We start from the raw sequence: 12,903 nt of genomic DNA on the forward strand, positions 1-12,903 counted from the left end.
TCTGAACATTTATTTACATTGCAGTCTCTGTGGCTGAAAAGACTTAAGTAAACTGTACAAGTATTATCCTTTTAAGATCATTTTAATTTTAGTTGAGCGCAGAGGGCTTTTATAACAAATGTGGAGAAATTTTTGGAGGGCTGTGATTTTTCCAGAATTAAACATGCGTGCGTTAATCTTGCAGTTTATTTTCTCATTGTGTATGTATATATAGGTTTTCTCTGCAGCACGATTTCTCTTCTGATAATGCCCTTTAGGGTATAACTAGTTATCAGTAACCAAAGGTATCTTAATCATTATGGCCGCTTCTGCTTTTCATTAACAAAGGTTATACATATGTTAGCATAGCGTTTCTTTGCACCCACTATTGATGTCTGAATCATTTGTCACAGGAGAGTGTGTGCTGATGAGATTCTAAGTTTGTGTGTTTTTAAACTTTTTTGAGCGAGGGAAGGAAAAGCTCTATGCATTTCATTGCTGACTGCAGCTTTCTTTCAGATTACGTTCATTGGTCTGTTTGTATACAATATGAAAAGTGATCTGGAGTAACTGTGCTGTATTTATGTTTATCCGCCATTCTTTAATTAAATAAAAAGGAAAACCATAATGTTCCCTTGTAAAAACAAAACAAACCCCAATAATAATATTATTATTAACATATTAGACTTTCTGATTGAGTACCCATTAGCCAAACTATGATAAAAAGCTCTCTATGGTTAGATCATGTCCTCTTACCATGACAATCCTCCAAGGCAGGTCCTTCCTTCCATTGGTGTCTTTTTAGAGGTAAGCTTTGTGTCTTAGAAAGATTAACCTGCTTGTCCAAGATCACACAGTTATTTAGGGAGATGGCTAGGGTTCCAACCCAGATCTATGACTGGGAACAAATGCTCTTAACCACTATGCTATACTGTTTCATCCCAATTTGGTCAACTTTCCCAACATGGACGATCTACTGCTTATCATTATTTCAAACACATTTTAAAATACCTCTTAGTCTCCTAATCATCATATCTTAATATCTTCAGGGGTCGCACAGGAGGAAAAATTAAGCAAGCAAAATTGGTGAGGGTTAAGACAAAATGGTAATTCCCTGATTTCACTCAACAATTAGGTACTGAACAGATAAATATGAGCTACACACAATGCGTGTACTTACTGTGCCACAGTTTACGATCCCAATGAGTATTTCCATATGTGATCTTGAAATTTAGTATTGGAAGGGCAGCCATTCTTGCCTGGATGCTTTGGAAAGGCCAATACGCCAATCACACTGGATGGACCCTTCACTTCCTCATTAGCCAGTCTCGATAGACATTTTACATTAGCATTGTCATTTATATTAGTCTGTCCCATTTTACTGTCCGATGGTAAAATAATTCAATTTGCTGTTCTTATCATTTGTGTCTGTTTTTTCCTGAGTTTTCCCAGGTAACATCCAATTACACAGGATATAATTCTTTCTCTTCCCCACAGTATTAATGACCAAGGTAGAATCATCAGGCTATAAGATAATTTCAGCAGGCAGAATAAGAGTAAAGAATAAGAATGAATGCTGACAAATAACAGAAGCACCCTCGCTTACAACTTAAATTCTGTATCAGGGCATTTATTCCTCATGCACGTTCAAGAGGTAATTATCACCTACATGTAAAGCAAGACATGTTAAATTAGGGCACAGGGTTCAAATAAAAATCACAGCAGAAACACCTAACCATTTCAATGAACCATAGTCCTCTCTGTTTACATATTTTCTTTCAAAAGAATGGTACAACTTACTAATTGCTAAATTTGTAATAGCCGCTGTGGTGACTTTACCTCCAATATTTACTGAAGTGATTCCAAATGATAATGAGTATCGGCACAATTTTCATTTTTAAAAAGGGTAAAATACTTCAGAAAAAAATGAACCCAATGAAGATTAATTTTAAATTTAAAAAAAGATGGAGTTATAAGAACATGAAACGACAGGGGTGATTTTAATTGAAAAATAAGAACTTGTAACATTCTAATCATTTTTCTTTATTTAATTGAATTATACTGTTAGGTTTTCATTGTAAATGGTAATATTAATGAAAATTAAAAAAACAAGAAAAATTAAAAAAAAGAAAATCGACAAACCATCTTCAATTTTTTAAAAAAAATGTGTGGAGAAAATTAAACATAAAACCTAAAAATTATTTTTAAAAAACAGACATATTTTTATAATTTTTACTTAAAGAATACTTACGCTTGGTCAATTGTAGCTTGGATAGCCTTCCATGTAAGAATTAGAGAATATCAAAATTTATGATAGACAAAAGAAGTCTTTCCAGGTGTTCAGTTCTCCAATTTGAATTATGATCAATAATAGAGGGCAGAACAAATTATACTACAAATTGACATTAGAGATGCTTATTCAGAATCTCTAAATCTAATGGATCTGATTTTGAAAGGGATTAAAAACCTCTTCATGCCTCAGACTCAGGGGTTACAGCCAGATTACCTGGGTTAGACTCCCGTTTTACTATGCCCTTGCTAGAATGACCTAGTAAAATGTCCTTAATCTTCCTGACCCTTAGTTTCCTCATCTGTAGAATGGGTTTGATAATAGTACCTAACTAAGAAGACTGTTGTAAAGATGAATTTAGCAAAGGTACAGTGCTTAACTCAGAGCCTGGCACATGGAGGGTGAAGATATGTTGTTTAATAGGATCAGTATTACATTACTATGAAAAATTAATCTGATACTAGCATTACTTTACCCTCTCTTCTAGGAACTCTTGGAATCATATACCTTTCTTCTCAGTAGAATGAGATCAAAGGAGAGCTCTAAATGTATACAACAAAGCCACCTTCGAACGACGTCTTCTGTCTTCCAGTGTCATAGAGTTACCTACTGATGGGAAGAAGAATGCTAAGAGCATGGTTCTAAGCACGCACACATCATCTTGTTTCCTAACTCCCAGCCCTCTAAGTGGGTAGCACCAATAACCTCCATTTTCATAAAAGAGGAAATTTCAGTGCAGAGGAGTTTAGTAGTCACTGAAGATCTGACAACTCTATGAGGATAATACCACCATAGTCCTATTCTGCCGACAGGGAAATGGAGGCTTAGCGAAGTTATAGAACTAGTACAAGATCACAGGGCCACTAACTGGTGAGGATGCAATTCAGATCAAGGCAGTATGACTCACTGCTGACCTGATTGTGCCACATCAAACAGCCCTGGCTTCGGGGGAGAGGACATCAGGGCTGGTTCTGGTGTTATAATCTGTTTCTCCATATTCCCCAGCTCTTTGCCCTTTATTAGGGTACACTAATACACCTAGTACAACTAGACTTAAATTTACAGCCACCCACACACACATGAACACACACACTAACTCACACACAAACACACACACACGAACACACACACACACACACATACACCTTCATACCGTGGTACCACCCCTACATATACTTTTCTCACTTAATTCTCCTAATTCTGAATATATCTTTGAATTTTCATTTAAGAAAATGATTATTATTTTAGCTCTAATTTTCCTTACATCAACAATAACTTTTAACACTCTTTACTAATTGAAAACTAATCTTTTTCTAGTATACATTTTCAAACATTTAGAATATATTATACCGCAAGGATTGTTCAGAAGCAAGTCTCTAACACTGATACCAAGGAGAAAGTCAATGAAAGAGCTGATAAGTTGATATTAATCTTAAGAGGATATTTGTCAGAAAAGTGGGAGTAGCCACATTAACTTCAGAAGAAGTCAGAAGAAACTAGATACCGTAATTCTATGAAGTGAATTTTCTGCTTCTTTTTTCTCTCGTCTCCCCAGAGCTGAAATCCCTTTAATAGAGAGGACGTTGTCTCAAACTGCTGATTTTACTCAGTCATTAGGGTATAAAAAAAAAAAAAGATTAAAAGATGGAAAGACTAAAAGTAGGCTGAAGAATATAAGAAATGATAGCATCAACATAACTATTACGGTGCCCACTTATTTCCCCCTTAAAATGTTCTTTTTGACCATACCACAATTCAACATGCATGGGAATTTGATTTTTATAAATTTTATTAGAATAATAAAAAATAATACATACAGATAACCATAGGATACACACACAGGAATTTAAAGGTAAATTTTATACTTTTCAATATGAAACAAAGTACATATCTCATGGAGATATATTTCTAGAAACACCATGAAACAATAGAGTAATTGCCTTGAAAATGAAAAGTATAGGAACATATTATAGGAATTACCAAATAATAAAAAGGTACAACTCCATTACATGTAGCATAAAATACAGGTATTGGAGAAAGTGTTTCTCCACTTTTTGACCCGAAATAACAATGGTCATATGAAATCTACTCGTCATTCAGAATTTTTCTAGATATATACAGTATATACAGACCTTGAAGAGAAAAGTTAGAAATATTTTTCTTCTTTGTGTATAATGACTTTATCTTAAATGTGATCTCTAAATGTAAAGTAACACTCTATGGTAATATCAGAATTTTGCTAATATGTATTCTCCTTTGATATCTGTTGGTTTCAAATTCAGATATCTTTGCAAAGAACAAGTTCCTGCAAAATGTGAAATGGACAGCAAAGAGGTAAAAAATTGATTTTGCAATGTGTAACACTCAATCTGCTGATTTTCATATATTTTTTACATACTGCTATGAAGTCATGTCTTCGACAATCCTTTGAACACCATGTATTGAGAGACTGAGTCATACATATCTAAGTCAGCAGCATGGCCATGGTTCTATTACAAATTTAGCTCAGGAACTAAAAAGCCTGCCAGACTCACTCTCATAAACGGTTGGATTTCATTAAAAACCATCTCCACCATCCAAAAAAGAGAGGGTCCCTTGATGGAATCAGAGGTTGGAAATGAAGGATCACGTACATTTTGTTTAATATCTGGATTAAGATTCAGGTTGTTCCTAATTTTCTCCACCATGTTTTAATAAAACCTGAAAGCTTTTTCTTAGGTGTGAAGGAAACAATCCCTTTTTACTTTATTTCACTTTTTAAACCTTTTGAGAGAGGATAAAATGTGATCATTTCAGTTTTATAATATCATGGAATGAAAAGGAAAGCATTACCTAGAATGGAGTGCAAACTTTAAAAATGTGGCTGGTCCTCAGAACTTCAATATGATTAAATAAATTCATACTAATATATTGCACAGGCCTAGTGCATTAGGGCTAACAAAGCAATTTCACATTTCCTTCTTTATCTTTTAGCAAGTAATTCACGGGGGAGAGGCAGATAAGAGGGGTATTATTATCTCCACATTTTAAGGGTGAGTGCTTGAGAAGTAGAGAGAGCAGTGATTTGTAAAGAATGTCACAACCACGCAGCAGTATACCCGGACGAAACAGCACTCTTCCAAAGTCTACCGTAGCATCTCCAACAACATGCTTTTGAATTACATGTACCCTCTACCCAACAGGGTAATTTTTAAAATGTATCTTTCACCCTTGAGTATTTCAAATGAGCATTTCCAAATAACACTAATTATGTCTTCCAAACAGTGCTGATACAATGGGAGCAAAACATCTGGAGTAAATGAGTTTTTCTATGGTAAAAAAAAAACAAAACCAAACCCACAAAAGTATGTGTCTGCATGTGGGTGTGTATACATGGAAGCATGTGAGCCTTTATCCACAGGCAGTGCTTAAAATCATAAGAATGTCTCTATCAAAAATCGGATGTATGTAATATGTAAATTCCTTTGGTGTATCAAGTAAATATTAAGGCATTTCAGATTCCCCTAAAAGGATTTACTGGGTTTGTTTTTTTATTATATTCATATTTTACCTATGTAGAAAGTTAAAAATACAGAGTTGGAAAAAAACATGCATAATCACTGCATTTCATGAAAGCACTTTTTTTGTAACCAATGAACTTTCCGATAAATAATAATAATAAAAAAGTGACTATCACCACAGGGTGTTTACAATAAAGAACAGTACTGTAGAGATATAACTTGACACAGGGTGGGCATTGGAGATGGCTGATGTACAACCTCTTGCATCCGTATCTGTCAAAGATGATAAAGAGCTCATTAATAAGGACTGTATCAATTTAAGTAACTAACTTAACTACCACAAGTTAACATTAGCCTTCATGTTATGTAACAATGTAGTATAGATTATTTGCCAAGAGTATCTGTAAACACTCTTATATACTTAAGTCTTCTTAAGGGATTCTGGGCTTTGTTCATCTAGTATTATTTAACTTCAATTGAAAGTGGAAAAACAACGTCATCATTTTGAAAACAATTATACTCCATTACAGACATTTTTGAGATAATTCAATGGTTTAATTATAGAAAGCTTCATTGGAGAAGGGTTAGGAAATATGTTTGTTTCTCTTCTGTACATTTTTAGGTAAGTTATTATGTATAATATAAAATATCATCTTAAAAAAGCAATCAATAAAAGCTCCCTTTTCCTATAGTTGGCCTTTGTCTGCACCAATCTATGCAAACTCAACAAGAAGGCAGATGTCAGAGGGAAAGGCTACTCTTGACTCAGCAACCCTCAAATGCTAACATCTGTCTGTTCCTGCGAAAGCACAGAACCTACTCCTTTGAACAGTTCCACTTTGGCCATATTGTAATTTTACCTCTGAACCTTGAGCTATCTTAGGAACAAGATAGCAGGTCTTAATTAAAAACCTAAATAATAATAATAATAATAAGCTTAAATTAATTCCTGGTTTTGCTCTATTGAAGCACATACAGTTTTAAAAATATCTGTAGTCCTAAATGGTTTTTACATATTTTTATGTTGCAGAACTCAGTTCTGAGATAAATATTTCCCATTTTCTCCATTTAGTTACTTGTTTGTTTTGGTCTAAGTATTGCAGTCTTTATGATTTCATGAAGAGATAAAATTCCTCCAAGTTTCCACATCTCCCTTTCTCTTTACTTGCTAATGATGTCCCTCATTTTGTTTTCCAAGATTACAAATAAGGGTTTTAATCCTGAATGCCCAAGATTATAGATTAGGCCAACCTCAATGAAAAGAAACAGGGAGCAAAGTAATTTAGGTTACTAAGAACCGTAGAATAGCATGGCTTCTGCAGTACTTAAATTGAGGCCACAAAACTCCACCCTTGAGATTTAAAAGATAAAATTTCTTCTAACACGGTCACTGGTAAAATACCTATGAAAAGTCTGTTTCCCTGAACTCTAAAAGTACAATTTCTATAATACAATAGGCTTCATTTGGATTTTGAAAAGAAAAGCAAGTATGAAACTCCACTGAAATCAGAAACTAAGAATTTTTTTAAAAAAGTGTCTTTTGGTTTGGCCAAATGGGTTCTGACCTTAATTTAACAATGCTAAATTTTCTACTTGGTAAAGAACTGATAAGATTCATCTATAATTTCTCAGAGGCAAACAACTGGAATATTAAAGATCTTAAAAACACTTTGTGGGTTCAATGTCGCCCTTGAGACATGCTTAAGGAATTCTGTTTTATGACAATCCAAAGGCAAATTTATGCATAGCTCAGAATGAGAAAAAAATTAAATTAATAAAATTTGCTAAATATTTCTCAATGTTTTTTCTGTTATTCTGTTCTTATCGTTCTTATTTTGCACCACTCGTGAGGAATTCCTCCTGCCGTCATCTCTCATATTCCAAGACCTTCTCAGCATTCAGATGAAAGAAGCGGTAGGAAAACAAAGAGTGGAGAGGGAGGCACCGACTGACTCTCTCTTGGGGGCTCATAACTGATGCCGGGAATTAAGGAGATGTTGACGTCGACCAACTTACTGGTTATTCTTGGAATCCTGATCTGTTCGCTACTGGTCCCATCCCCGCCATCCGTTGTGGCCTTAACTTCAATAATGTAGTCCTCCGTAATGGGCAGCAGAAGTTCGGCTGAAGTTTTGTTTGTGTTTAGCACTTGCACATGATTTTGACTGCTAGTCCTATAGAAAACCTAAAACGCATGGACAAACACATTGATTTTTTTATAGTGCCCTCTTTTATTTTTTTCATAAACGTATTACTCTGATGTTACTTCATTTATATTGCTTGTTTTCCATACCCACTAAAATACAGGCTGCATTCATAGCTCTGTCACCTTAGACTAGGGATCAGCACGTGGTAGAATCATCAGTGCTCAAAATGAAGGAGGTGGGGAAGAAAAAAGTTCTTCTATGAAAAGTTCAGCTGCTTGGGTATTTGTGAGGATGGAGAGATGGCGGCAAGGTCCTACTGTATAGATCTTGAACAGGAGACCAAAGAATCAGAGCCAGTGCTATTAGTTGTTTTTTAAGTAGTATATGGGTGAGCGTCAGAAATAGGAAACTAACATAATGAACAACTTACCAACATTTGGCCTAAAATTCCCACGTGAGCAGAATTATGTCACTTAAATTTATATTTAAGAAATCAGATGTTTTGGGAAAATACCCTTTTCATAAACAGCTTGACATCTGTATGTCAGAAGTAGTTTATAAAGATCACACATCAACATTTAGAAAAACTGTTCAAATCTAGCTTCCTTTGAAAAGTACTGCCAGAGGTAGGAAAAGAAAGCATTGCAAATGACACAACTTACTTTGTACCCGGTTACTTCTGATTCATTCTCCATGGCTTTCACTTGCTCCCAATTAAGTAACACTTTCGTGTCTGTAGCATTCCAAACAACATTTCCTGGTGGCTGACTGGGAGCTTGAAATGCAAAATGAGAAATTAAAATAGATTTGAGCATGGAGTGATATTTTACATAGAACAGATAAATGACAGCCAAAGGAGAGCAGAATGTCTTTGGTAACACATAGTGTATAAGAAGAATCAGAGAAAATAACAGAGTAGCTAAATTTCCTTTTACAAAGGCATTTCCATAACATTGTGAGACAATTTGCTTTATCATATTCATCATATACTTTAGGGCATTTCTCACTTGTTGACATGGTCTCCTGGAAAACTTGTTGATAGTGGAGATAAAGAAATTCTTTTATCCACCACTAGAGGGATGCTTGTGATGGGCTAGGAAAGGCAGGCAGTGTGTCCTGTCTGACACATCCAGAGGCTGAGAGAAATTGCCAACTGAGCAGATTAAAGTTGCAGGAAATGAAGTGTGGATGATTTTAAAACCATCCATGTATGATGAGATGAGCAAAATAGGAGGCAATCAAAAATAAGGATCACTTAGATTTATTCCCAAGAAGTAATAGCTATACACATGAAAAACTGCAGCACAGAGTCTCTATTTTGCCTTCGTTTTCCAAGTTTCAATCAATTTTTGAGAAAAATAAGGCAACACAATGAAACGTTAATGAGAGCTCCATTAGATAATTAATGAAACTCTCTGAGGTTTAAAAACTTGGATTCATAATTTAGCTCCCTCTCACGAACACGAGATGCCGGCCGGGGGAAGGCGGTTTGATAGCATTTGTCAAGAGCAACACAGGACACTGAAAATTCAGTTTCTTGTCAATCACAAAACAGCAAACATAATATTATCCATTTGGCAACATCACAACTGCCCAAAACAGTGTTGAAATATGTTGTACTTGTGGATTTAGCCACAGAATGTGATTTGGTTAACTGAATTTGTCATGGGAAAATGAAATAAAAGATTGGCTAGGCTGAGAAATTTCTCAACATCACTGACTCATGCCATGAGGGAGAGACGGCTGGACTTACAGATGGGAAGGGGGCTCAGATACATTCATGTGACTAATGACGCCAAACAAGATTGTATTCCTTGCAGGTATTTTGGCTTACTGTCTGCTCTTTAATACAATTCTACATTGCCTTGAAAATTTGTGATCTGGTATTAACAGTGAGCTTAGGTCAGCTCAGAGCACTCTTAAGCTGCAATGCTTAGATAACAAAACATAGATATGGCAGTGACTTAGGACTGAAATACTAATGACTGTGTTTTGCAGGGCTCCATCCAAAGGCTATGAACGCACGATTGTTAGAACAGTTTCCCAAAGTCTGTGATTTCCTGTGGCCTGGCGGCACCATAAAAGGACAGGTTCCATTTGAGGCAGCTCAGATAACGTGCTTCAGCATGGTGTGTCCTGCCGAGAGGTGTGTGCTTGTAGATTATAGAAAACTTGAGTTGATTTTGGTTGAATCACTTATGCCAACACTAGCCTTGCAAAAAAATTAACTGCAAGGTTAAAACTTGGGCTTATTTTGTATGAGTCCCAAGACAGATGAGAGTTCAGCCTGAATTGAATATTTTTTGAATGGACAAAAAGAAAAAAAAACAGGAAATGGGAAAGGGGAAAAAAATAAAAGTTTTGTTCTGGGTCTGATCACTCTTATTTTCCATATCGGTGTTTCCAAGCCTTAGATAGTCACGCCCCGTTTTCATCATTTTTGCTATTTTTTAAAAAATGAACTTGACTTAAACATCAACTGTAGCCTTGTCCTAAACACTAATATGCACACAGTCATGAGCCTTGGTATGCTTGTTACATTCCTATGGTACTCTATATAATAAATGAAGCATTATTAAATTTTCAAAAATATTTGTGGACTATTCTAAAATCATTTTTTATCGCTACTGGTAAGAATAACATCTTCTGGAAAATCCTAGATCAGATAAACTTCCCTTCCAAATTTAAAATCCTATTATTGTTAGCAACTAATGCCTATTAAAACCTATAATATGTTAGGCAAGGTAGAATGTGGTTTTATATAATATAATTTACTTAATCCTCATTACACTGCATTATAATAAAGCCCATTTTGCTACATGGGTAATCTGGACCCAGAAAGTTTAAAAAGAAGATTGTACATTCATGTTCATAGCAGCATCATTCACAGCAGACAAAAGGTTGAATCAACCCAAGTGTCCATCAACAGGTGAATAATCAAAATAATCAAAATAATCAAAATACTAAGGAATACTATTCAGCCTTAAATAGGAAGGAAATTCTGACACATGCAACAACCTGGATGAACCTTGGGGAAATTATGCAAAGTGAAATAAGCCAGTCACAAAAAAGACAAATTTTCTGTAGGATTCCACATATACAAGGTAGCCAGAGTAGTCAATCCATGGAGACAGAACGTAGAATGGTGGTTGCCAGGGGTGGGGGACGGGACAATGGGAGATGCTGTTTCATGGGTACAGAGTTTCAGTTTTGTAAGGTGAAAAGAGTTCTGGAGATGGGCTGCACGATAACCAAGCCCAACACTAAGGAACTGTACATTTAAAAATAGGTAAGATGGAAATTTTATGTCATGTGTATTTTTATCACAATTAAAAATTAAAAGATTAAAGACCTAAATGTAAGGCCAGAAACTATCAAACTCTTAGAGGGAAACATACGCAGAACACTCTATGACATAAATCACAGCAAGATCCTTTTTGACCCACCTCCTAGAGAAATGGAAATAAAAACAAAAATAAACAAATGGGACCTAATGAAACTTCAAAGCTTTTGCACAGCAAAGGAAACCACAAACAAGACCAAAAGACAACCCTCAGAATGGGAGAAAATATTTGCAAATGAAGCAACTGACAAAGGATTAATTTCCAAAATTTACAAGCAGCTCATGCAGCTCAATAACAAAAAACAACCCAATCCAAAAATGGGCAGAAGGCCTAAATAGACATTTCTCCAAAGAAGATATACAGATTGCCAACAAACACATGAAAGGATGCTCAACATCATTAATCATTAGAGAAATGCAAATCAAAACTACAATGAGATATCATCTCACACCAGTCAGAATGGCCATCATCAAAAAATCTAGAAACAATAAATGATGGAGAGGGTGTGGAGAAAAGGGAACACTCCTGCACTGCTGGTGGGAATGTGAATTGGTACAGCCACTATGGAGAACAGTATGGAGGTTCCTTAAAAAACTACAAATAGAACTACCATATGACCCAGCAATCCCACTACTGGGCATATACCCTGAGAAAACCATAATTCAAAAAGAGTCATGTACCAAAATGGCCATTGCAGCTCTATTTACGATAGCCCAGAGATGGAAACAACCTAAGTGCCCATCATCGGACGAATGGATAAAGAAGATGTGGCACATATATACAATGGAGTATTACTCAGACATAAAAAGAAACGAAATTGAGCTATTTGTGATGAGGTGGATAGACCTAGAGTCTGTCATACAGAGTGAAGTAAGTCAGAAAGAGAAAGACAAATACCGTATGCTAACACATATATATGGAATTTAAGAAAAAAAAAGGTCATGAAGAACCTAGGGTAAGACAGGAATAAAGACACAGACCTACTGGAGAACGGACTTGAGGATATGGGGAGGGGGAAGGGTGAGCTGTGACAAAGCGAGAGGGAGGCATGGACATATATACACTACCAAACGTAAGGTAGATAGCTAGTGGGAAGCAGCCGCATAGCACAGGGAGATCAGCTCGGTGCTTTGTGACTGCCTGGAGGGGTGGGATAGGGAGGGTGGGAGGGAGGGAGACGCAAGAGGGAAGAGATATGGGAACATATGTATATGTATAACTGATTCACTTTGTTATAAAGCAGAAACTAACACATCATTGTAAAGCGATTATACCCCAATAAAGATGTTAAAAAAATAAATAAAAGCAAAGAACTTGCTAAGATGCACAGCTGGTAAGAGGTATCATGTGGATTCAAATCAGTTCCGGTTAATTCCAAAGTCTATGCCTCCCCTATTATGTTGTGGTAACTATCTGTGACTTTAGTTAACTCTTGAACCATTGACAAATGATTTGTCAATGATGTAAAAATGAATATTAAACATGTTCATCTCAAAATATACTCAATTTTCACTTTCCTAGGACTGCTTTTCCTGACTTCTCAGACTAAACGTAAAATGGGGCCTCTTTTCATATACCAGGTTCCCTTTCTTCATCATTTTCAGCAAAGGAACATTTTACATTTAATTGTGGTTTTATGTTTA

General features: G+C 35.7%; 1 protein-coding gene across 3 annotated transcripts in view; it reads right to left on the minus strand.

The window, feature by feature from the left end:
- Positions 1–4,046: 4,046 nt before the first annotated feature.
- The window catches only part of CNTN3 (contactin 3), a 323,859-nt gene continuing 315,002 nt past the window's right edge, over positions 4,047–12,903 (minus strand). For 2 of the 3 annotated variants that reach the window (XM_027121412.1, XM_027121413.1), the window contains 3 exons: positions 8,579–8,691; positions 7,786–7,954; positions 4,047–6,042 (listed from right to left, as the gene is read on the minus strand). In XM_027121412.1, coding sequence (XP_026977213.1) covers positions 5,942–6,042; positions 7,786–7,954; positions 8,579–8,691 — 383 coding nt within the window. In that variant the 3' untranslated portion in view covers positions 4,047–5,941. Of the gene's footprint in view, positions 6,043–7,785; positions 7,955–8,578; positions 8,692–12,903 lie in introns of those variants that run through there. The other variant, XM_027121414.1, reaches the window with a different exon arrangement.

Source organism: Aethalodelphis obliquidens, unplaced genomic scaffold (genome assembly GCF_003676395.1).
Source record: "Aethalodelphis obliquidens isolate GAN/ISIS:26980383/991018 unplaced genomic scaffold, ASM367639v1 scaffold22, whole genome shotgun sequence".
In the NCBI taxonomy this organism is placed as follows: domain Eukaryota; kingdom Metazoa; phylum Chordata; class Mammalia; order Artiodactyla; family Delphinidae; genus Aethalodelphis; species Aethalodelphis obliquidens.